This window comes from Bombina bombina, chromosome 10, assembly GCF_027579735.1.
Source record: "Bombina bombina isolate aBomBom1 chromosome 10, aBomBom1.pri, whole genome shotgun sequence".
NCBI lineage: Eukaryota > Metazoa > Chordata > Amphibia > Anura > Bombinatoridae > Bombina > Bombina bombina.
The window spans coordinates 145,810,534-145,837,431 of NC_069508.1; the positions used below are offsets into that span (position 1 = coordinate 145,810,534).

Below are 26,898 nucleotides of genomic sequence, written 5' to 3' on the forward strand. Positions count from 1 at the left end.
AGTGAATCTGAGCTATACTAGATTCTTGAAAAATGCTTGTTTAAACTTTCTAATATAATTACATGTTGATAAATGACTTTAATAAAACAAGACTAGTACTAAGGACCAAAAACTAAAATTAGTCTTACTGTAGAGCAAACTGGCATTATATACTAAAATATCATAGAAAATGTAATGTAAATATAGGAGAAAATTGTATAATTTATCTATTAAAAAGAAAAACCAAGTACTTTTGTTATGTTCCTTAACATCTCAGTATTTGTCCCCTTTTTATGGGCAAATAATTTCCCATTGCCAATCAGCTATATATTCTGCTTGAAGTTGAAGAATCTCTTGTGTGATACATTAGATTGCAAAGAAAAATAATCATCTCACAATCAGATCGCCCCACAGCCAATCTATAATAATATTTAAACACTGTACACCCATGATAATCCTTAAAGAGACATTGTAGTGTAAAAACAAAATGCTCTATTTCGTTAGAACATTTTGGGCCAGATTAAAAATGGTGTGCTATTTTTTTTGGTTGTGAACTAACTGCTCTCAAAGTAATTTATCATGAGTGGTAAGCGCAAAACCCGATACCCACTAGGCGTTCAACCTCCATGTCGTAAACTTAGAGATTTGAGATCCCGATGGAAAAGATGCCCTTGAGACAACAATTTTTGTCTCAGAAGAAGAAGCCGTGGAGGAGATGAGGACATCTGCACTAGATCCGCATACCATGTTCTGAACCTGACTCCTGTTCGATCCGAGCAATGACTCTTGGAAGCAGAACAAATGAAGGAAACAGGTATGCTAGATGATATTCCCATGAGCATACCAAGGCATCTATCATGTGAGCCTTTCGATATCTTGATCTTGTATAATACCTTGGAAGCTTATGATTTAAAGGGACAGTCTACACCAGAATTTTTATTGTTTTAAAAGATAGATAATCCCTTTATTACCCATTCCCAAGTTTTGCATAACCAACACAGTTATATAAATACACTTTTAACCTCTGTGATTCTCTTGTATCTAAGCCTCTGCAAACTGCCCCTTTATTTCAGTTCTTTTGACAGACTTGCAGTTTAGCCAATCAGTGCCTGCTCCCAGATAACTTCATGTGCATGAGCACAGTGTTATCTATATGAAACACATGAACTAACACCCTCTAGTGTTGAAAAACTGTTAAAATGCATTCTGAAAAGAGGTGGCCTTCAAGGTCTAAGAAATTAGCATATGAACCTCCTAGGTTAAGCTTTCAACTAAGAATACCAAGAGAACAAAGCAAAATTGGTGATAAAAGTAAATTGGAAAATTGTTTAAAATTACATGCCCTATCTGAATCATGAAAGTTTATTTTGGACTAGACTGTCCTTTTAAGTGAGAGGCCATCAGATCTACTGTATGTCTGGTAGATCCTCACTAGCGATACAAAATGTCCTGATGGAGAGAAAACCCTTCTGGATGGACCGATTTATGGATGAGGTTTCACTTCCCAGTTGTTCACACCTGCTGAATGTGAACTGCTGATAGGGAGCACTGTATCCTCTCTGTCCCTTAAGAGGGGTCAGACCTGAAGAGCCCGAACAATGGCTTGGAGTTCAAGAATGTTGATTGGTAACCTCACCTCTAGAGAAGACCAAACTCCTTGGGCTTATCAAGATTCTAGACCACCCCCCAGCCTAAAAGACTGTCATCCTCCATTACAATAGCCCAAAGTGGGCAAAGAAAGAGCCTCCCAAGGGTCAAAGAAGGACCTCATATCCACCAAGGAAGAGAAAGCAATCTGATGTTCCAATTGCAGATAATTCTTTGACCACTGATTGAGCTTGGATAGTTGAAGGGGTCACAAGTGGAAGTAAGCAAAGGTAACAGTGTCTGAAACCACAAATATAAAACTCACTACCTCCATGCATAGAGCTAATGATAGAAATGAAGCACGTTGCGTGGACAGTCACACCTTCTGAAGTGTTATTCTGTGTGACTCTGTCAGGAATAGATGCATTAGGACAGAATCTATGAAGGACACCCTTATAGCTGTAGATAAAGAGTTCTTCGGAACATTGAACCTACAGCCGTAGTCTCTGGGGAATATTGAAACTTTGGGTATGAGCAATAGCTAGAGGCATGGTAGAAGCCTGCACTAAGATAATATCCAGATAAGGGTTCATTTACATCCCCTTAGCATTGCCAATGATGCTCCTAGCACCTTTAAAAAGATGTAAGTAGCAGTATTCAGACCTAATGGAAGGACAACAACTGATAGAATTTTTCAGGTGTGCATCCTTAAGGTCTATAATAGGCTTAAATTGAACTTGTTTGATTAAGGGTAAAAGTGTGCTATTTTTTTCCATTTTGAAGTTAGGTACCCACAAGATTTTGTTTTCAAGTCTAAGATGACCTAAAAGTCCTTCTCTGCTTAGAATAAAAACTTTTACCTAGTTCTGAGAAAGGAACCAGCAATGCCATGTCCCCCAGGCCCTGGATATATTTCTGAATAAAGTAAGTAGCCATAGCTGGATTTAAACTCTCAATGTTCAGCTTTCAAGTCAACATAGGACGTTTCCCAAAGGGGTTATCAGTAAATGAGTCCGCTAAAGTGTTGACACTGATATAAGTGGGGACAAATTCAGTTTGTTCTATAAAGTGTAATAGCAGTGTATGCAGAGACACTAGACATACACATAAAAAAAAAAGTAGAGAGCCCAATAACCCATCTGACAGATAATGCTAGACATAGATTCAGTGGTAACAGGTTCACTGGATTCCGTAATGTACATAAAAAGCTCACACTGTAACAAAGCATTAAAATAGTTAGACAGTAAGCACAGTAAATGGTAGATGACCCTCTACACTAAGTGATTTTCCTGATAATTGCAAACACTATAGGTTAAGGTAATACCTAGGCCCTAAGGTAACTACCCTCAGAAAGTGTCCCTAAGTGACCCCCTGGCAGCTCCTGCATGTGTACTCACTCCCTTCAGCGACAGGACCACCCTTATGAGCAGGATATTTTTGCAGAACACTGAACTGAAGCTCCTAATGCCTTTTCCTCCCCAACTACACCTCCTGAGTGAGGAGGAAAAGACCAAGAAGATGAGGAGGTGGGGCTACTGCCCGGCATTCAAAGTGATTTTTTTTTTACTGAAATAAAGTAAAAAAAACCCACACACTATAAAACATGCCCCAAAAACATAAAAAAACTGCCCCCAGCTAACTGGATTGTCTCTGAGGGAACCACTGCTTACATAGAGCAATAAACTGATTTTTAAAGGTCCATATACCCATTTTACAAAGTTGGTGAAAAGGTGTCCCAGAGTAGCCAAAGGGTTCAAAAGTGGTGCCAGTAATCATAGAACATCCTCTAAAGTAATATAGTGCAATAAATAACTTGATCTGGGCAAAAAAATCAAGGAGGAAAGGCTGGCTATGCTAGTAAGATGAAGATGAAGTGTTAATTTGTTTTAAACTTTTTATACTTTTCATAAACAACATTACTATTGGATCATGTTCCTGATTATTGTTGATGTATCATGTTCCTGATAATCGGTGATGAGGACAGCCCACTATCTGGGATCCTGAGGTCGCGGGATGGGGGGGAAGGAGTATTCTGAACCACTTCCAACTGTTCAGACTGCTTCCACTAGCACATTAGTGTGCTCCTACTTCTGTGAGTATCATTTTTGCTGATTACTTACTTTTGGATTGTTCATAGTTCCCACAACTGGCGCCTTCTCTGTGTTTCCTTTTAGGACCCATCTGTTTACACTCTATAGAAGGAGAATAGCTGCCGAACGACACATTGTGGACAACGTTATAAATGTATAAACTTAAAACTCTGTTTTGGATTTGATATTGCTCCTCTCAAACTTTATATAAGCGCCTCTTTTTGCTTTATGTGGAAAAGCATTTTCTGAGCATGCTGTACCTGTGTCAGAGTACCTACAAATAACCTCTGGGCTGTGTGTGTGCTGTGGTAAGTCACTTACCTGAAGTAGCACCCCTCCACCGGCTTACCAGGCATGCAGCTGTAGCAGTATCCTGTAGAGAGCCCATCCAGTGCTGGTACGGGTACCACAGAGCATATCTTAAGTAAAAACCTGTATCCCACAGGGGGAGGCTAAGGACAAGTCCCTGCGATGTCTTAGGGTAGTTATGGCTGAAATCCCATAGGGAAATACTGTGCATATAGCAGGGTATTCCTATGTCCCTGTATCATTCAGCTGCTGTGAGTTATCTCTTCTATGTGAATGATAAGTGTCAGGGATTAAGGGTCTCACATTGGTCTGAGCTCCCAAATATAAATCCATAAACAAATAGCTTTAAGACCTCTATTCTCAACCATCTCCTCACAGGCCAAGAACATAACTAAATAGAGATGGGAGGTGGGACGAATTTTAATCTCTTGTATGGGTTCTTGCCTTCTAGTGGTGGGAAATATATCCCATATGTTATGAAGATCTATAGAAAATGATCATTTTACGAAATAAAAATTATTTATAGTTACAATAAATCAGTTTAATATTTAATAACATATAATCATAATTGGTGGTTTCTACTTAAAGTGAGATAGAAACTTTCTCCATATATACCTTTTCTTTTATAATAACTTAGGTGCTGTGAAAAGAGGGCAAGAGAAAAAGACATAGGGCCATATGTACTAAGCCAGGTGCGGACAAGCTTCCTGACTTGGAAACCTGTCTGCCCGGCATCCCGTAAAACAGGTAGTTTATACTGTACTTCCACCCCCTGGATGCATCAAGAGACACCCATTTGAGTGTGTAATGCCGCCTCAAGCGGCCAATCACATTAGAAAAGAGACTGCCAATCACCTTGAATGAACATGTTTGTGGTGATTTATATCTTCCAACTCAAAGATGGTGGAAAGAAGCAGCGGCCTGGTGACTGTTGATTCTTATATTGAGGAAAGCAGGGTTTGGATGTATGAGCCTGCCCCACAAGGGCTCAAATGCATCATACACTGCTTAGTACATTGAGCCCATAGGGCCTGACTGTCATAACTCTGCATATTAGAAATAAATCACAACATTTTGAGAATTATATTTTAATGTATGCATTTCTCTTTCACATAAAGAACCCCATTTCATCAGATAAATAACTCTCAAGCTAAAACAGAACCTTCTAAAATTATTTTGAAGGGCCTTGCAGTAGTGATGACCCTTCTTAGTTAATCTTGCCAAACCACAATATTTAAAGAATTGGACCCTTAGTAAGCAACATACACAACGTATGTCGCTACGGAATTTGGCGGCGCTATACAAATAAATGATAATAATAATAATAACGTTTGTGTCATGCATGGCGTTTATATTTGATTGTGTTATATATGAAGTAATGAACTTATTGTAAGTGTAAATCTTGTTTTCGTTCATAGTCTTATTCAAACAAAAGCTCAGAACAAGACAGGTTGTAAAAAAAAACTACCCATGTGAAAGCAAGTGAAAGTGACAAGTAAAAACAATGAAACAAACACACTTAAATGATAAAATTTAGCAAACCTCTGCACAAAGGCTGTGTGGATGCCTTACACTACTGCTCTACAAATTATTTATTTTTATTGATATAATTCCCATGCTCATAGGCCATTAAGGATGAAAAAACAAATCCAATTTGCCAAGGAAGAGATGGAAACATTCTGTCTCTTTCTAGAACAGATGGGATGACAAAAAGGTTATCTGTCCTTGTGATTTTCTTTGTGGCTTTTTAGATAATATATGAGCTCAACTACATCAAAACCCTAAGGATGAAATAACTTATTTTTTACTGAGTTTAGGGCAGAATGAAAGCATCTCATATTAGTTTTACCTTTGTTAAAAATTATAAACAAGGAACACAGAGTAGATTACAAAGTTCTGGAACTCTTCATATGGAGAGACCCACAAGCAAGTTTGTCTTTTAAACTAGCAATTTAATGTAAATTTCTAACAAAGGTACTAGAATATGAGGCTGCATAAGATTCTATACAAGATTCCAGTCTCATGGATGAAGGGTTACTTGCAAATAGGATCTAGGTTTAAAAAAAAAAAAACTATTAGTATTAAAGAATTTTATATAGGTGCAAAACAATCTGTTCTCAATTTTACAACATTACTTCTCACATCATTACACTGTGCTACTATACTGTATTAGGGATCCAGTCTTTTAAAGGTGAATATGAATACTTAAACAGAATTGGATTTAACAAAACTCCTTAACTGCTTTCAGTGAGTGGATGCCTTGTCAGAAACAGCCAGTGACATTATAAGAAGGGTGAAGTTCTAGACCAGACATTCTCAAACTTGGCCCTCCAGAGGTTTTGAAACTACATTTCCCATGAGCATCATGGGAAATGTAGTTCCAAAACCTCTAGAGGGCCAAGTTTGAGAATGCCTGTTCTAGACTTTAAAAAGGGACATAAAATACAAACTTTTTCAATGTTTTCAATTTACTATATAATAAGATTTGTTGTATTGGTATTCTTTGTAGAGAACCATACCTAAGTAGGCTCAGCAGTAGCAATGAACTGCTAGAAGCTAGTTGCTTATTAGTGGCTGCATATATATGCATGCCTTTGCCTCACCCAATATGTTCAGCTAGCTCCCAGTAATGCATTGCTGCTACTTCAACAAAGGATACCAAGAGAATTAACTGAAAATTAATAATAGAAGTAAAATGCAAAGTTGTATAAATGGCATGCTCTATCTGAATCATGGAAGACAAATGCTTGGCTTCATGCCCCTTTAAAAATTACACACAAAAGTTACATAAAGTCGGTGAGGTAGCTCAGTTGGTAAAATGCCCTGACTACAAAAGCCTGTTCAAAGATCCAAAGGTCACAGGTTCAAATCCCGGCAGGGCCGACTCAGCCTTTTATCCTTCCGAGGTCAATAAAATGAGTACCATTAAATTGGGTAATAATAACAACTATTACTATTCAGCTGCCGATTTGGTTAATTCCGAGAGTGAGCGCTGAAAAAGCGCTTTGAGTCCCACTGGAAGAAAGGCGCTATAAAAATACTAGTTATTATTTTCTTTAATTGACTTATATTGTCACTCAGGGTAGAACATCTAATAACAAACAGTCCTTCAAAATATGAGTACAAGTAGTTTGAAAATTTGCTACAACAGTAACTGAGGGTGCATAACTACCTAAAAGGGACACTAAACCCAATTTTTACACTTTGTGATTCAGAGCACGCAATTTTAAGCAACTTTCGAATTTACTCCTATTATCAATTTTTCTTAGTTCTCTTTCTATCTTTATTTGAAAAAGCAAGAATGTAAAGCTTAAGAGCCGGTCCCTTTTTTTGGTTGAGCACCTGGGTAGCGCTTGCTGATTGGGGGCTAAATGTAACTATCAATCAGCAAGCGCTATCCAGGGTGCTAAACCAAAAATGGGCCGGCTCCTAACCTTACATTTCTGCTTTTTCAAATAAAGATAGCAAGAGAACAAAGAAAAATTCATAATAGGAGTAAAGTTGCTTAAAATTGCATGCTCAATCTGAATTAAATAAAAAAATGGGTTTTAGTATCCCTTTAAATCAACTGCTTATTATAAAGCCATTAACCGAGCTATAATGCCAATACATTGCCCACTTTTGCCCTATAAAAAAAAATCCTGTCCTGCATAAACCTGATATAAAATAAATTATTAAACATTTGTAAAAAAAAAACTAATAAAAAAAACAAAACAATATCTGTTTCAAGAATTGCAGCTTGTTTGCATACAGGTTGCTAAGTTACAGAATAAGAAGGTACCATTTTAAGTTGCAGTTTAAACCAATTTTAACAAGCAATAAAACATAGCATATTGTACCTGAAAGTTAATCTAATTGTTAAATATTGTATGAATGTGGCAGTGCTGTGTCACCTCAGGGGATGCAAACTGCCTTCTTTCACCTCCAAGATAAAAAGCTCACAATGGTATAGCACGTTTCAAATAAAATGGTAAGCGCACAAATAGGTCATACTCACAGGATTTCAGTTTTAAATCAGCCTTTTATTAAAACCATCACAAGGGTATCTTCAGATGCAGCTTCAGATTTTATTAAAATATAGTTCAACGCGTTTCGGCAAAACAAGTCTTTCTCAAGAGCATAAAACCAATATATGTCAAAGCAAGTTGGAGTAGCCTAGCAAAATGCTGTACACAATATTTATAGCCATCAGCTCTGCCTGTCTTTCTCAGACCACACCCATTCACAGGTGGTGTCAGGTAAAAATAGATCATGCAATCAAATATGCCATTAAAAAACTAGTGTGCCAAAATATGCCAATAAATACGAATCTGCTGCTAATGAACAGTTCACATTAACACATATGGTTATTTGTTATGAATCTAAGTTCTAATATGTGATTATTTAAAAAAATACACTTTGACTGCTTTAACTTTTTATTGAGAACATTTTACTTTATGCATAGAATGTAAGCCCCTTTTGTTATGATGTGTCCAAAGTTTTAGAGAATTATTGGCATATTTTGGCACACTAGTTTCTTAATGGCATATTGATTGCATGATCTGTTTTTACCTGACACCTCCTAACAAAACAGGATAGAGATAGGTTACAGCTCTGATGTGAGCCAGACCCAGCACACCTGTGAATGGGTGTGGCCTGAGAAAGACAGGCAGAGCTGATGGCTATAAATATTGCGTACAGCATTTTGCTAGGCTACTCCAACTTGCTTTGTCATATATTGGTTTTATGCTCTTGAGAAAGGCTTGTTTTGCCGAAATGCGTTGAGCTATATTTTAATAAAATCTGAAGATACCCTTGTGATGGTTTTAATAAAAGGCTGATTTAAAGCTGAAATCACGTGGGTATGACCTGTTTGTGCGCCTACCATTTTATTTGAAACGTGCTACACCATTGTGAGCATTTTATCTTGGAGGTGAAAGAAGGCAGGTTTCACAGAGGAAAAAGACCAGCTTGCATCCCCTGAGGTGATACAGCGCTGCCACATTCAATATTTCTTGTTTCTGGATACGGTCTTGGAGAACCGGGGCTGGCAGCGAACATCTGAATGGAAGTGCTAACATAGCTTCATACTTTACTGCTATTTACAAGTTTAAATATTGTATCAGCCTATCATTTTTGAACACTGGTACTCACAGTCCCAGGAGATTATATCTAAAATGTACTATAATTCATTATTTATTTGTGTTGCTTTTAGTTACTAGCATGCAATAAAATGATTGCATTGCAAGGGAAATGTGTCAGATTGTGTATGTGTATTCAAATTGCTATTTTATGCATTTAATTCAGATAAGAAGTATGCATAAGTAATAAGGTTGGCTTAGTCAGTCTTATGTTCAAAGAAATTTTATACACAGAGCATGAACAACAACATTTTTAAATATTGTATTTGTCCTTTAGTCTTCAGCACTAGTTTTTAGCCGCTGGAGATTTAACCCGCAATGTACTATGTCAAAGCTACAATTAATTATTTATTTGAATTGCTTTCAATCTCTAGCATGCAATAATATATGCACTGCATTAGCACATGTAGTAAGTGGTGCAGGCATAATCGGTCATGTTTCTATGCACGTCTTTTGTATAGATGGCAAATTATTTCAGTGCAATTTGAATTTTATTGGAGATGGGTTTTCATGCACTGTAAATATGCAAATAAAATATATATCTAACATGTGCCCCACAATAGCTTATTAATATGTTGGCATTTTATTTGTAAATGTTTGACATATGGGGGCCGAATTATCAAGCTCCGAATGGCTCGCCAGAAACAGCAGTTATGAAACAGCGGTCTAAAGACGATCGGGCTGATTGACACCCCCTGCTAGCTGCCGATTGGCCGCGAATCTGCAGGGGGTGGCATTGCACAAGCAGTTCTGGTGTACTGCTCGTGCAATGTTAAATGCTGACAGAGTAGTGATGTCTACAGCATATCATGTCGGACAGACATTGATAAATCGGCCCCATAGAGTAAATCTAATAAAAAAAATCTTAATGCAACAGTTTGACTCACCCAAAGAAAAATCACTTACTTTGGTAACGTTTTCAAATGATTTTCTCTTAATTCCAATATTCGCAATTTGCTGAGCCTTAAAATAAATAAATAATTTTATTAAATGATATGTAGGCCAGTTACAAAAAATATATACAGCAACTTGTTACAAAAAATGTAATACATTGGATTTTTACGTCTTCATATTTATATTTATTTCAACACACTTCAGCTGTTGAAACACTTAAAGTGACAGTATACACCAATTTTCATATGACTGCATGTAATAGACACTACTGTAAAGAAGAATATGCACAAATACTGATCTAAAAATCCAGTATAAAACCTTTCTTCAAACCTACTTAGAAGCTCCCAGTTTAGCACTCATGATGAGGTTAGGCTGGGACACCCAGTGAAAGCGGCTGGGAAAGCAGGAAGTGCAGACACTCGCCCTCACATGCATATGAAAAGATAGATTAAACAATAGAAGCAGGAATCTGGGTCTACATCTGATATTTTGGGGCTTGGTTAAGAGTCTGAAAATCAGCACAATGTTATTAAAAAAAATAAGCAAAACTATAAAATGTAAAACAAAAACACTCCAAAAGGGCTATATAAATTTATCAACAACACAACATTTATACGAAGAAAAATCTAGTGTATTAAGTCCCTTTAAGCAATGTGTGAGTTCCTGCAAACTTTATATACATTTCAGTATATAAAGTTCTTTAGAATATGGTATTTTGAAAGGTCTTGAAATTATATTACAACTAAGCGCTAAATTACAAGTGGTGTGCTAACTGTAGCATGCACGCGATATGGGGTATTTTTCAGCTTTTTACGGATGATGGAAATAGCATGTGTATTACGAGTTTTAAAGTAAATGCGCTTGATTGAGCGTAATCGAATTTAACATGTGTCGGGTTAGTGGGACTTCAGAGCTTCCGTAAAAAGTAGGGGAAGAAAAAAGTTGCATTAAACACAACAAAATGTGTTTTACTGAATATGTACTGTACATATGTAACATTTTACTGTTCTTCACTTACAGGATAATGTAATGACTTTTTATTGTAAATACATATATATTTTACATGAACAGTATCATATATATATAAATATATATATATATATATATATATATATACTGTATATATATATATATATATATATATATATACATATATATATTTAATAATATTAAAATAAAATATTAGTAAATTAAATGTTAATTAAAATGATTAAAAAATCATTTGCCCTCATTGTTTTTCTTCTTCTGTATCAGCATTTAAACATAACCTCACCCCCCATAACTACTACCTTAAGTAATGTAATGTCAAATAGGTTACAGACAATAATAATCTCCTTACCTTCCAAAATTTGATGGAAGGTACTCAAGAAAGGCATCGTTAAGGTACAACTGAGTCAGATTAAGGAGCTGTGTAAAACCATCTGGCAACCTAGAAAAAAAATGTATATATATTTTCACTGAATATTAAAACGTTTATCAAGGTTCACACATGTCTGAAACAAAATTAAAAAATATAATATATATATATATATACTGTATATATATATATATATATATATATATATATATATATATATATATATATATATATATACTGTATATATATATACTGTATATATATATATATATACACACACATATAGAAGGAACAATTTTGTTATAAGGTATCTTTTTTTTAACATTTTTCTATTATATATGCCAAGTTATGGAGGGCTTCTTTAAAAGTATAATGAATTGAGAAATATTCTCCAAGATATTGTTGGTCAGGAGCAGTTTTTAATTTCACAAAATATGTTCAATCAGAAACAAACCCAAAATAGTCAAAATTGTATGTGTTAAATACATGCATATAGCTGAGTGGTACATACCTACTTAGTAGCTGATACATCCTGTATCCCAACACATATAACATTAAATTCAGCACTACTGAGAGAGGTGGAGGACTGGATTTGTGCATTTAGGAACGTAAACTAAACATATAGAACTAGATTACAAGTGACCTAGTGCAAAGAATAGAGCACAATCTGCTATTACAGGTGGATGGTAATAAAATGTTAACCACAGAATCTTAACGCGGTCAACATTTATTAATTAGAGGTGACTTAAGTGTAAGCTCAAGTGCAACACAAAATACCACTGAAACATTATGAGCATTTGGAGATTTGACATAAAATGTTAAAGGGACAGTCAAGTCCAAAAAATACTTTCATGATTTAAATAGGGTATGTAATTTTAAACAATTTTCCAATTTACTTTTATCACCAATTTTGATTTGTTCTCTTCGTATTCTTAGTTGAAAGCTAACTCTAGGAGATTCATATGCTAATTTATTAGACATTGAAGACTGCCTCTAATCTGATTGCATTTTGACCACTGGAGGGCATTAGTTCATGTGTTTCATATAGATAACATTGAGTTCATGCACGTGAAGTTACCCTGGAGTGAGCACTGATTGGCTAAAATTCAAGTCTGTCAAAAATAATGAAATAAGGGGGCAGTTTGCAGAGGCATAGATACAAGGTAATCACAGAGGTAAAAAAGTGTATTTCTATAACAGTGTTGGTTATGCAAAACTGGGGAATGAGTAATAAAGGTATTATCTTTTTTTTTTTTAAAACAACAAAAATTCTGGTTTCACTGTCCCTTTAATGCTTGAAAATATGCATAACAAAAGTTATTGCAAATATATTAAAGTATTTCACACACACACACATATATATATATAATTCAAAATACTTTTTTTAAATGCATTTTAAAGGGATATGGTGTATGGCAAGGTTCTGGAGTTGAAAGGGCTCTAAGATATATATGTATGTGTGTGTATGTACAGTATGTATGTGTATAATTGTGTATACATATATATATATATATATATATATATATATATATATATATATATATATGTGTGTGTGTGTGTATGTACAGTATGTGTGTATAAATGTGTGTGAGTGCATATAAATATATATATATATACATATATACAATATATGTGTGTTTGTGTGTATGTACAGCATGTATGTGTATAAATGTGTATGTGTCTATCATATATATATATATATATATATATATATATATGTGTGTGTGTATATATACAGTATAAATGTGTATTTATATATATATATATATACATATATATAGATATATACGTATATATGTGTGTGTGTGTGTGTGTGTGTATACAGTATGTGTGTGTATAAATGTGTGTGTGTGTATACATATATATCATTTATATATATATATATATATATATATATATATATATATATATATATATATATATATATATATATGTGTGTGTGTTTGTGTACGTACAGTATGCATGGGTATGAATATGTGTGTATACATATATATAAAATATATATATGAGTGTGTGTTTGTGTATGAATGTGTATGTGTATATACATATACTGTATATAAATATATGTGTTCACTTCAGTGATATCTGACAGCACACCTCAAAGAAGTCTATTATGTGAGGGATTCAACACACTGTGCTATCCTACATCCAGATATTAGAGCACCATAGACTATCGATCGAACAATAAAATATTACTTTATACTTGTTATATTAGCACAAAAATAAAAGTGCCACTGATTTAACTCGATTGATATCAGGACTCAATAGCACTAATATCTTTGGGCTCCACTTGTAATCTATTTAGGCCATAATTATTTATTGTATAACTTGTTTATACATTTAAAATATTGATTCCAACTAAGTTATTTCAGAAAGTTAATTGCTAACTTCAAACATTTTTCATATTATAAATGAATGAAAAAATTTATTCGGAGATAAACATATTTTTGTATTTAAAGGGACATAATTTTTTAATAGAAAAAAATGGATGTTCCTGTACTAAATACATTATTATTTGAGAGTTCCCCACTATGAACCACCCAGCAAGCACCAGAGTTTTAGTTCTCACAATCATTTACTGCCTGCAAGTTTAATTTAAATGTAAACATATTTACTCAAGTTCAAAAATTGTTTAAATATGTTTAACTGTTGCTCTTAAATGTATCAGATAGAAAAGAACATTAGTACTATATTAATTTATTCAGTAGTATCTGATTCTTGATTTTACATTTTAATTATATCTCACATTTTATCCCAAATAGAAGGACAAATAGAAACAGATTATTTTATAGCTTTGCTAAAAATTGTAGAGGTTTAAAACTAAAAAAGTCAGAATTTAAATTCATGATCATTGTTCTAGGTAAGATGTTTATAAATCTGCCTAAAAAGGGACATGAAACCCAAACATTTCCTTTCATGATTCAGATAGAGAATACAATTTTTTAAAAGTTTCCAATTTACTTTGATGATCAAATTTGCTTCATTCTCTTGTTTTTCTTTGTTAAAAAGATATCTATATAGGCAGTGTGCACATTTTTTTAGCACTACATGACAGAAAAAGGTATTACCATCTAATGGTTTTGCTAATGTATAACATTGTTACAAAATTGCTGCTATATAGTACTGAAGACAAGTGCACACTCCTGAACCTTTCTGCTTTTCAACAAAAGATAACAAGAAAAACAAAGAACATTTGACAATGCAAGTAAATTGGAAAATTTGACAATGCAAGTAAATTGGAAACTTTAATCTGAATCATAAAAGAAAAAAAATTAGTTTATGTCCCTTTAATTTTAACATTGGAAATTTTGGTATGTTAAATTGTTTCTGCTATATATCTTCTCCATTTTTCCTTAATAAAGTGCATTTTTATTTATTTGTAAAATTTTAACCTGGAGGAATATAAGCAATATAAAAAAAACACCCTATAAGGAACTCATATACACTGTATAATATTTTCCAATATTAATGTAAAATATAAAAAATGTGATTAGCCATTTTGCCTTTACCTTGCCACAGATAAATAGATCAAAATACATTTCTAGTATTGCATACAATCAACATTTAAAGGAACAGTCTAGTCAAAATTTAGCTTTCATGATTCAGATCGAGCAGGCAATTTTAGGCAACTTTCTAATTTACTCCTATTATCAATTTTTCTTCGTTCTCTTGGTATCTTTATTTGAATGTAACTGAAGAAGCTGGCCTATGTTTGGTTCAGCACCTGGGTAGCGCTTGCTAATTGGTGGCTACATTTAGAAACCAATCAGAAAGTGCTACCCATCAACTGAACCAAAAATGGGTCAGCTCCTATGATTACATTTTTGCTTTTTCAAATGAAGATAGCAAGAGAACGAAGAAAAATTGATAATAGGAGTAAATTAGAAAGTTGCTTAAAATTACCTGCTCTATCTGAATCATAAAAGTTTAATTCTGACTAGACTATTCCTTTAAGTATTTATTTATTCTTACAAAATAATATTAATGAAAATTGATTGACAGTATTAAAATCAGTATCCACAATGCATTTGAATATTTGATGCATGCATATGACTACCAGAATAGTTCTTGTGCATTTTGTTAAAGAAAATGAATACCGATGTGTGTGTTCATCATTAAAATGCACTACTAGTTTCTAAATATCCTTATCAGTAGAAATAGTACCCAATATTAATGAAGAGATGGCAGCGATGCACTCTAATTCACATAGCAGCATTAATTTCGCCTGCATTAAACTGTCAGTGCTTAGGAGATAAAAATAACTCATGTTAGGCATTCAAGTATATATTTGTACAGGTAATGCAAAAGCATTGCAGAAATTACTTCTTTCAAAGATAAGGAATTGTTTTAATTGCAATGGAAGTCATTAGAGTTAGTGATATTTACACATAACAACAGAATAGTCCAGGTGCAGAAGATGTGTCATCAATTTGCTCTAGAGAAGTATGTGCAGAAGCAATGCACAATATTCTAATTTGAAAAGAAGAAATCTTTAGCATAATAATAATGTGCTTGCGCTAATTTATCCTTCTGCTTGGTGTACTCAAGCAAGTAACAGAAGATGGAAAAAAGCCCTTGAATTATCATATTTGTATTGGTAAATAAGAGACTGAAAAGACATCAAATCTATATAGATCATTATACACATACAGTATTCTTAAAATAAACACCTAAAAGTAGGATCCAACTAATTTAAACCAAAATATGCATTTATAACAAAAAGATATGTTAACCACAATCATCTCGCTTATGTTATATAAACATTTTCTGGCTGTTAGGGATATCAAAAATAATCTATATTCTATATAATAAATAATCTAATCAATCTATCTATCTATCTATTTAATCTATCTGTCTCTCTCTCTATATCTATCTATGTATCTATTTAATCTACGTATCTACGTATCTATCTATCAATCATCTATCTACCTATCCTCTATCTATCTATCTATCTATCTATCTATCTATTAATATACTTAAAGTAAGTTTTCTTGAAATATAAACTCTGAGGCTGACACAAAGGACTGTTGCAGATTATTACCCAGAGAATGGCAGTCCATTTTTGGCAGATACAGGGTTAACAAATTTCATAGGATTTTACAAAGATCCTGTAGTTTCATACAGTCACGGTAATGCACACAAATGTTTATGCTGGTTTTCATATAAGAATGCTTTAGAAAATAATCCTACTTACTTGGATATGGGATTCACACTAGCTTCAATTATAGTTAAACATTTACAGCACTTTATATTATCTGGAAATTCTTGAATTCCTGTAAGAATAAAATAAAAGAGAACATTTATATGATCATTCATATATAAATATAACTGTATAAGATTGCATTTATAGCTTAGCTTTACAATATATTGCATGATTATTTAATATACAGACAGAGTATGTTTAGTCTATTTTAGGAGCAATGGGGATGTGCTTAGAGTGTCAATGTTTGCAGCACATAGGTATTTGCACTTGGGTTTTCTGTTTCCTGCATACTGATGTAGCCTGAGGTCTGTAACAAATGTCAGACAATACTGCTTTGCATTGGTTAGCACCTTGAACATTGTAGGGATTAAAGAAAACCAAACATGAAATATCTCCAGTTTGTTAAAAATGAAAGCATTACTGAAAAATGCTGCAAAATATTAAGCTACAATTTATGCGATACACGAACACTAAAGGTTGGTGGGCGATGCATATTCTTCATGACATGCAGAATGCTGGTGCATGATGGATATTGATTTTGCTGTTGCAATGATGACCTTCCCAATGAATCATGGTCACTAACGTTGTGCGGATAAATACAAAAATATTAGCACTGACAGGGAAAGGTAAAAGACATAAGGATATTTAGCTCAGTAGCTGGGTCTAACTTGTCCCATGTTTGTTATTGAAAATGTTTAGGTGCAGTATGTATCATATGGATATAGATATATAAAAAGAATAAGAATAAGAAAAAGAAGATTAGGAAATAATAATACTGTTATAGAAATAATGGGATTTTTGTATATACTCAAATTTAAGACCAAAGACTAGGTTATTTAAAGAAACAATATGTTCAAATTAGGATTAAATAAAATGTCTTCATTAAAGGGATATGAAACCCAAATTAATTTATTTCACAGTTCAGATTGAGCATGCAATTTTAAGCAACTTTCTAATTTAATCCTATTATCAATTGTTCTTCATTCTCTTTGTATCTTTATTTGAAAAAAGCAGGAATTTACATTTAGGAGCAACCAATCACCAAGTGCTACCCAGGTGCTAAACCAAAAATGGGCCAGGCTCCTAAGATTACATTTTTTCTTTTTAAATAAAGATACCAACAGAACAAAGAAGAATTGATAATAGGAGTAAATTAGAAAGTTGCTTAAAATTGTATGTTCTTTCTGAATCATGAAAGAAAACATTTGAGTTTCATATCCCTTTAACAAATTTAAAATTTGTTGCTAATCGTACCCCTTGGCAATTGTTTACCATCCAGACAAAATTGTATTAAATTAATTTGGCAATATTTAATTGCATAACCAAGAATACACTTTTGTAGACCATTGTTACCCTTTAATTTTGTTGCTAAACAACCAATATCGCACAAGTTGTTTTTATAAACTTTTATTCTAATGACTATATGCCCATTTTTTTGTATGATTTCAATTCTATTGTTGCTTTGTAAAGATCTCATTTACAAGCCTAAACTCATTATCAGTGTAATATTTGTTTTATTTTGCCTTTTTTTAGTTTTAAACCGTCTACCCAACACTCCTTCCTGATGAAGAGTTTACAGTTATTGCCTGGCTACTAGTCGTGGGAATTTTTATTTTTGTTTCTTAAAGAAAAACATTTTATAAGTAACAATGCTGTGTGTCCATGTGACCTATATGTTTTTTAAAGTGATAGTAAGTTTACACAATCTGGTAAAGATATACAGAATCAATGCATTCCATTAAATGAACCTTTATTCATAATTTTTAGTTGAATATGCGACGTAACCTAATTTTATTAGTTTCACCCTTTTATTATAGTACACTTCTTTGGCTGTCCACCGCAAAAGTATGTTATTTCTAGAGGTGACGTTTCCACCTTGTATCCAATAGTCATGCTAGCCATAGGGCACTCAACAAGCACTAAAGTGTTTTGTTTTTTGTTTTTTTGAATGCCTTATGAACAGCACGGCTATTGGATACAAGGTGGAAATGTCACCTCTTGGAAAAAAAAATGCTTTTACGGTGGGCGGCTGGAGAAGGGTAATGTAATAAAATGATGAAACTAATAAAATTAGATTATGGTGCAAATTCAATTAAAAATGGTAAATGAAGGTCCATTTAATTTAATGTATTGATTCTGTGTAGATTTACCAGATCGTGCAATTTTACTGTCACTTTAAAATAACACTGGATAAAGATAATCAAAATGTAGGCACTGCAAACTTAAACAACTTTCCAATTTACTTTTATCATCAAATGTGCTTTGTTCTCTTGGTATTCTTTGTTGAAAGCTAAACCTATGTAGGCTCATATGCTAAATTATAAGCCCTTGAAGGCCGCCTCTTATCTGAGTGCATTTTGACAGTTTTCCCAGCTACACATTGATATTTCACGTGTGCCATATAAATAACATTGTTCTCACTCATGTGGAGTTATTTATGAGTCAGCACTGATTGGCTAAAATGCAAGTCTGTCAAAAGAACTGAAATAAGGGGGCAGTCTGCAGAGGCTTAGATACAAGTGTCAAGATTACATATGCGGCGCAGGTTTCAACGTAACTGCTGAAACCTGTGTTGCCTGTAAATTCCCCTTGCACATCAGGGAATCACATATATGGCGCCGGCAGTTCATAAAGTGCCGTTAGTCGGAAAAATTAGTGATGTCCAGAAATGTTCATAAATACAAATTTCTGGAATCGCCAGTGACTTACAGCACGTTAGAAACTGCCGGCGCCTAAGAAAAAAAAAAAGTTACATCTCCCGTAAAAGTCTAACACTCCTCCCAAAAATAAGCCCCACACGTAAAAACCCCTATATCCGCCATTAACTCCATATATTGGAACTAATAATAAATGTATTAACTCCTAAACTGACAACCCACCACAACGCAATATGCCTAATTAAACTATTAACCCCTAATCCGCCATTCACCCACATCGCAATCTCCCTAATATATTTATTAACCCCTAACCCGCCATTCACCCACATTGCACTTAACTTAAGAAATCTATTAACCCCTAATCCGCCATTAACCCACATCACTATCAACCTAATAAATTTATTAACCCCTAAACTGCTATTAACCCACATCGCAATAAACCTAATTAATCTATTAACCCCCGAAACCGCCAAAGCCCCACAATGCAATTAACCTATTTAAATTACTAAGCCCCCTAACCTAACACCCCCTAAATTAACCCCAATTACCTAAATTTAAAAATACTAAGTTACAATTAAAAACCTAACATTACTTTAAAAATAGAAAAAATAAGTTTAAATGAATCTAAAATTACAAAAAATAATAAATAATAAACCAAATTATCAAAAATTTAAAAAATTAAACCTAATTCCTATAAAAATAAAAATGCCCCCACCCCAAAAAAAAACACCTCTAATCTAATACTAAACTACCAATAGCCCTTAAAATGGCTTTTTGTAGGGCATCGCCCTAAGTTAATCAGCTTTCCCCCTAACAGTAAAAAAAAAAACACCCACCAAACCCCCCAAAATAAAAAAACTAACACTAAAAAAACATAAGCTACCCATTGCTCCTAAAGGGGCATTTGTATGGGCATTGCCCCTAAAAGGGCATTCAGCTCTTTTACTGCCCTTAAAAGGGCATTCAGCTCTTTTAAAGTGCCCAAAATCCCTATTCTAAAAAAAAAAAAACCCCCCAAAAATAAAATTCTAACTCTAACCCCCAAATAGGTACTCACCGTTCCTGAAGTCCGGCGGAGAAAGTCTTCTTCCAAGTGGTGAAATCTTCTTCCATCGCAGCAACGTCTTCTATCTTCATCCAGGTCCAAGCCGACGCGTAGCAGAGATAAGATGAGCCAGGAACAGAAGACCGGCTACCGCAGAGCCATCGAACGTGGAGCTCCTCTTCGTATGATCACCGTCGCACACTGAGGATTGAATTCAAGGTACGCGTTTAAATATAGGGTACCTTGCATTCCTATTGAGTGATTTGGATCTTCAAATTCAAATCAGCCAATAGGATGAGAGCTACTGAAATCCTATTGGCTTATTTGAACAGCCAATAGGATTTCAGTAGCTCTCATCTTATTGGCTGATTTGAATTTGAAGAATCAAATCAGCCAAAAGGAATGCAAGGTACCCCATATTTAAACTTAGTAATTTAAATAGTTATTTGCTTTGTGGGGGGTTGGCAGTTTAGGAGTTAATAGCTTAATTAGGTTAATTGATTGTGGGGTTTGGCGGTTTAGCGGTTAATAGATTTATTAGGTTTATTGCGATGTGGGTTAATGGCGGATTAGGGGTTAATACATTTATTAGGTTTATTGCGATATGGGTTAATGGCAGATTAGGGGTTAATATACTTTATTAGTTATTGTGGTGGGGGTTGGAGGTTGACAGGTAGATAGATATTGCGCATGCGTTAGGTGTTAGTTAATATTTTCAGGCAGTTACTGGAGTTACGGTACTTTCATACTCAGCGCAAGGCTTGCTGTGCCTGCCTATGTGTGGCGAGGTGAAAATGGAGTAAAATGTTTCCATTTTCGCCATGTAAGTCCTTGTGCTGAATATGTGATACCGATTTGTGACACGGTTCTATGTTAGCTTATAGGAGTAAAAATTGCGGGCGACGGGTAAAAAATATATGCGCCACATTTATGTGCGTCGTCGTAGATGTTATACCAAAACCGTGTATGTAATCTTACTTAAAGTAATCACAGAGGCAAATAGTATATTAAGCCTTTGAGTGCTAATGACGGCTCTGAGCCGTCACAGAGTTTCCCACTCTGGTGCTAATGACGGCTCAGAGCCGTCACTAGCACTCTACCACCTTGAGGGAGATCTGGGGGCTCCTACCTGTAGAGTGACAGGCATCGCCGGGGCTTCCCATTTTGTGTGGTGACGTCACGCCCAATAACGTAATGACGTCACCACCCAACTTTATTTATACTTAACAATGTTAAAGTGATGGTAAATTTACACAGATTGGTCAATAAAATCTTAATTATCAAGTATGTTCAACCTAAGTCGCTATGTTTTTTTCTGAATTCTCTTTCTCCTTTATTAATAAATTTTGATTTCACTTACAGAGCGTTATTGCTCTTTGCTCCGCCCCGGCATTACTTCCTGTTATTTTCTTCATTCCGGAGAGAGAGCTGGACCACCCCGCTCTACGTCATTGTATTGGCATCTAGATCTTCGTGGTTCGCTCTGCGCATGCATTTCAATATGTATGCAATACATTGCATATAATGTATTATATACATTGTGATCATTCTAAGCGCAGTGTCTTTTGAGAAAGAATAAAAATGGAGATTCTAATTTTTTGTTGTGAGTTTCTACATCCTAGACATTACCAGCAATTGTTTTTTAAAATGTGTTCTCTCTCATATGTTATATTTTGCCGATACGCACATGCGCTCAATTGCACGACATAGCTCTGTCAGACAGTGATCAACATTTAGACGTAACAAAGGGCGTGGCTGTGTTTGCTTAGAGGAGTGTCGCCGACTGGCCTGGACTTTCATTGGTATAAAAAAAAACGTGACACGAATAAATTAATGGTGGCTGTTGTACGGGAGGAGGAAGGTATATAAAATTTCGGCATTTTAATGTTAAAAATTTAAAAATAATGATCGATTAACAGCTTTTCATGAATGAAAGTCACATTATTCTTAAATTTTACATACGATCGCTAGTTTCATGTCAGCATAGTTTACCATTGCTTAAAGTATAGGAGCAGGGGGCATGCTGCTTAGAAGCCTGTATCTCAGGCATCTAAGCAGCCACAGACCCCCAAGACCCACCATTTGAAAAGGTAATCGCCTAACCTTTCCAACAGTGTAAGTCTTGGGAGTCTGAAGAAAAAAAAAAAGTTTTAAAAAAAATTGTCCAAAAATTAAAAAAAAAACATTAAAAAAATCTTAGCACCCAGGTGGGAAAGTGATTAGCACTCAAAGGGTTAATATAACAGTGTTGGTTATGCAAAACTTGGGAATGGGTAATAAAGTGATTATCTATCTTTTTAAACAATAAAAAGTCGACTGTCAATTTAAAATAACTGTTGCATTGTTTTAATTTAATATAAATTAACAGATTTTAGAATTTTACATAATCTTCCTACATTTGCTAAAATACATTTATATGTTGAAAAGTTTGAATATGTTTTTAAAAAAAACATATGCCTACCCACAGTTGGCATAGTAAGTGTGAACAAAATATATTTTAGTCCCTAAGCATTGAATATGTTACCACTGGATTAAAAAGACTGGTTCCCGTTCTATGAATGTAATTTACTTAGGCAGTTCGGTAAACTGATAGTGCAAATGGTATTCTAGTCATGGTTTGCCCAAAAGAATGCGTTCAAAGAAAATAAGCAAATGTCAGAATTCATCTTGATACAGCCATCTTGTCAAAACACGATACTGGGATGAAAAGTCTAATAAATAACATAATGAAAATCTATTACAGAATGATTTGGGGATTTAAAGGGATTCATCATGTGTGAAATGGTTGTGAATTTATGCAAAAAGTTAACTTCAATGTAATTTTGATGATAATGTGCTTATGTCAATTCTGCATGCACCAAACAACAATAAAGCTTTTCCTTGTATTTATTTTCTGTCAACTTGTGGAAGATGCTGTGGACAATGAATTGGCTGACAGTAATGTAAACTGAATGTATTATAGTTAAAGGGACAGTAAAGAAAACATTAATTTTTCAATGGAATATATGTAAAACACTGATATATTTATATAATGAGCACTATAGCAACTGTTGCTTTATCACCAAGGTTACTATGTTTTGGCACAATTGTTTTAATTTGTGGGGGTGGGGCTTAGGATATTTAAGATGTATTGTTTGCTTTTACTTTATATATATATATATATATATATATATATACATTATCCCATTGGTTCACAGTGTTATACTCACTTACACATGTATTGGGTAGAATTATATAGCACTGCTTCGAGATAGATATGGGAAGGTCTTAGTAACTGAAAATGGCTTTAGGTAGGAGCATATGTGCATATGCAAATGTTCCATATACATATTCTATTCACTCATATATGTGAGGGTGAATCCTTAAGCACAAGATGTAAATGTATGTGCGTATTATATGTAAACTCACATACATAGGTTGGTTGATTTATAATATGTGCACCTATAGGCATACATACAAAAGAAGGAACTCAGTAGTGCTAAAACAAATGCGTGAAAAACCACTTGAGGTCAGCTAATAGTTAATAGTGCAGTGTATTCCAAACTGTATGACAGCTTAAGGAAACTTTTATAGGTAACTGCATAGGCGAATTGGTCAAAATAAGTCACCCACTGTTGCCCAAGCCTGCTTACTATACCGGACACTTTGGGATCTACGATGCACGGGTACCTTATACCATCTCCGAGTGCTCGTTTCTTCACCGGCTCAGCTGCTTGGCGTCCTCGTGGGTCTGCAGATGTACAGCGTCTCTCCTCTTCGATGAGCGCTAGATCCTATTGGCTAGTCAAAGCGTCAATCAGCAGTAACCAATCCGTGGAAAGTACTGATGCTGAAGAATCACCAATAACTATTTGCTGCACGCACACACCTCCCCACAGCTTAACAGTCCAGGATACACTGGCAAAATGTAGAAATATAGAAAAGCGGTAGTCCTGGAGAGTATAGTTAAAACGTCTTTATTTCAAACTCAGATTAAAAACGAATGGCAATCACAAGTAAAAACATCACAGGTGTGGCACTGTTTGGCTTACGCGTTTCGGCTGGGAGCCGTAGTCATAGCCTATAGTGCTGTGTGACACACCTCTCTAAATACTCCTACCTAAAATCCTATTGGTTAAAAATTAGAACACACCTGTTGATTACATACTCTATACAAAGAGAACTAATATTAACTGTACCTCCTAAGCAATTAGACCTAGCGATATTGACAAATACAACATTCACTTATACATGGAATAAACATGTTGTAGAATGAGAAATACACACCATACCTCCAAAATTAGAAATAGTGCAATATACAATGTGCAAAATCTCAAAACATACATTGTGTACTATGTGTACCATATTAGCTATATATATTCTCATTCTAACTAAGAATATGAAGAGTCAAAAGTCAAAACATGTTATACACATAGAAAAGTCAAATACTGTTAAGGCGGATCCTAACCCTATAACATAATTATAGATCTTAATCGTAAGCAATAATATGGGTAAAATTTCTAAGTTACATGATTGTCCTAAGTAATCCAGGGTAAAGTATAAATGGACAAATGAAATCAAATGCCTGAATAGCGCAAGAGATTACAGAGTCCTAAACAGATAAATATGACATGCATAGGAGTGGCTCACAGAGAGCTAAGGAGCCCAGACCAGTTACCACAAATTCATGATATCATACTTGGAGTTGAGCCCATTTGGAATACGAGTGCCCATTGTGAAAATCCAATGGGCTTCTCTCAACTCCAGTATGCGATCTATGGAACCTCCCCTTTTAGGTCTGTGAACCCTTTCTATAGCACTCCAAGAAAAGGAAGAAAGGTTCCCTCCATGGTAGACCCCGAAATGCTGAACTACAGGGGTACTCGATTTAACTGTAGTAAAAGAGGAAAGATGTTCCCTAATTCTGGTGTTTACATCTCTGGAGGTAAGACCTATGTATTGAATTTTACATGAGGAGCAGTTAAGTACATAAATCACATTAGTACATGTGCAATTTAAGAGTGTTTTGATATTAAATGTTTTCCCTGTAACATAACTTGTAAATGTATTTCCAGTGCGTACAAAGTCACACGGTTTACATTTTCTGTGGCCGCATTTATGCATGCCCTGATGTCTGATCCACGCACAAGCATCATTAGTCTTAGTCGGCAACATAGTTGGAGATAGCTGGGAGCCCAGTGTGGGACCTTTCCTGTATGCACACCTAACCCCACTTTTAACCATTTCAATTAATTTATCATCTGCATTGAGGATTTTAAAGTGCTTACGTATAATGGAACAAATGTCATTGTATTGTCCACTGTGAGTGGTGACAAACGTCACTCCATCAAAGGGCTTAGAATCATTTATTTGTCTATCTACCAGAAGACTATCTCTGGTTTTGGAGCTCACCAAATGTTTGGCCTTACGAATGGCTTTTTTTGGATATCTGCGTTGTTGAAGCCTAGATTCAAGGTCCCTGGCTAAAGTCTTGAAGTCGCTGTCATCTGAACAGTTTCTTTTTAATCTGATCATCTCCCCTTTAGCAATTGCTTCTGGGACATGTTTCGGATGGCAGCTAGTCCCGAATAAGACTGAATTCCCTGAGATGGGTTTCCTATAAGAAACTGTTTTAACTCTGCCATCTGGGAGCCCTATAAGGGTAAGATCTAAAAAATTAGCACTTATGTCATTAAATTCAAATGTAAATTTGAGATTCATGTCATTTAAATTTAGGGTTGAACAGAATTCTACAGCTTGTTGTTGGGTTCCTGTCCATATGAAGATCAGATCGTCTATATATCTTCGATATGTAGATATATAGACACGGAAAGGGTTACTATCTCCAAAGATGTGGAAGAACTCCCAGAATCCTAGGAACAGATTAGCATAAGATGGGGCAAATTTTGCCCCCATCGCTGTTCCACACCTTTGGAGATAGTACACCCCCTCGAACACAAAAAAATTGTGTGTAAGGAGGAACCCCACAACTTTCACAATAAAACAATTGAAATCTTCAGTGTAATTACCAAAGTTGTCCAAGAAAAAACAAATTGCCTTCAAACCTGTGTCATGTGGTATACAGGAGTAGAGTGAGACAGCATCCACAGTTAACCATCTGGATTGTGATGTCCAGACTACATTTTTCATTAACTGTAAAACATGTTTAGTATCTCGCAAATGCGAGGGTAATGAAATAACCATTGGCTGTAGGATGCTGTCCACCCACTCAGATAAATTACACAGGTTTGAAGGCAATTTGTTTTTTCTTGGACAACTTTGGTAATTACACTGAAGATTTCAATTGTTTTATTGTGAAAGTTGTGGGGTTCCTCCTTACACACAATTTTTTTGTGTTCGAGGGGGTGTACTATCTCCAAAGGTGTGGAACAGCGATGGGGGCAAAATTTGCCCCATCTTATGCTAATCTGTTCCTAGGATTCTGGGAGTTCTTCCACATCTTTGGAGATAGTAACCCTTTCCGTGTCTATATATCTACATATCGAAGATATATAGACGATCTGATCTTCATATGGACAGGAACCCAACAACAAGCTGTAGAATTCTGTTCAACCCTAAATTTAAATGACATGAATCTCAAATTTACATTTGAATTTAATGACATAAGTGCTAATTTTTTAGATCTTACCCTTATAGGGCTCCCAGATGGCAGAGTTA

The 26,898-nt window shown here is 34.8% G+C and overlaps 1 protein-coding gene across 1 annotated transcript in view; it reads right to left on the reverse strand.

The window, feature by feature from the left end:
• LRRC7 (leucine rich repeat containing 7) overlaps window positions 1–26,898 on the reverse strand; it is a 518,594-nt gene that overhangs the window by 401,187 nt on the left and 90,509 nt on the right. Inside the window, exons 3-5 of the mRNA XM_053693367.1 lie at window positions 16,531–16,609; window positions 11,319–11,408; window positions 9,992–10,048 (exon numbers count right to left, since the gene is read on the reverse strand). Of these exons, the coding sequence (XP_053549342.1) occupies window positions 9,992–10,048; window positions 11,319–11,408; window positions 16,531–16,609 (226 nt within the window). The remainder of the gene's footprint in view (window positions 1–9,991; window positions 10,049–11,318; window positions 11,409–16,530; window positions 16,610–26,898) is intronic.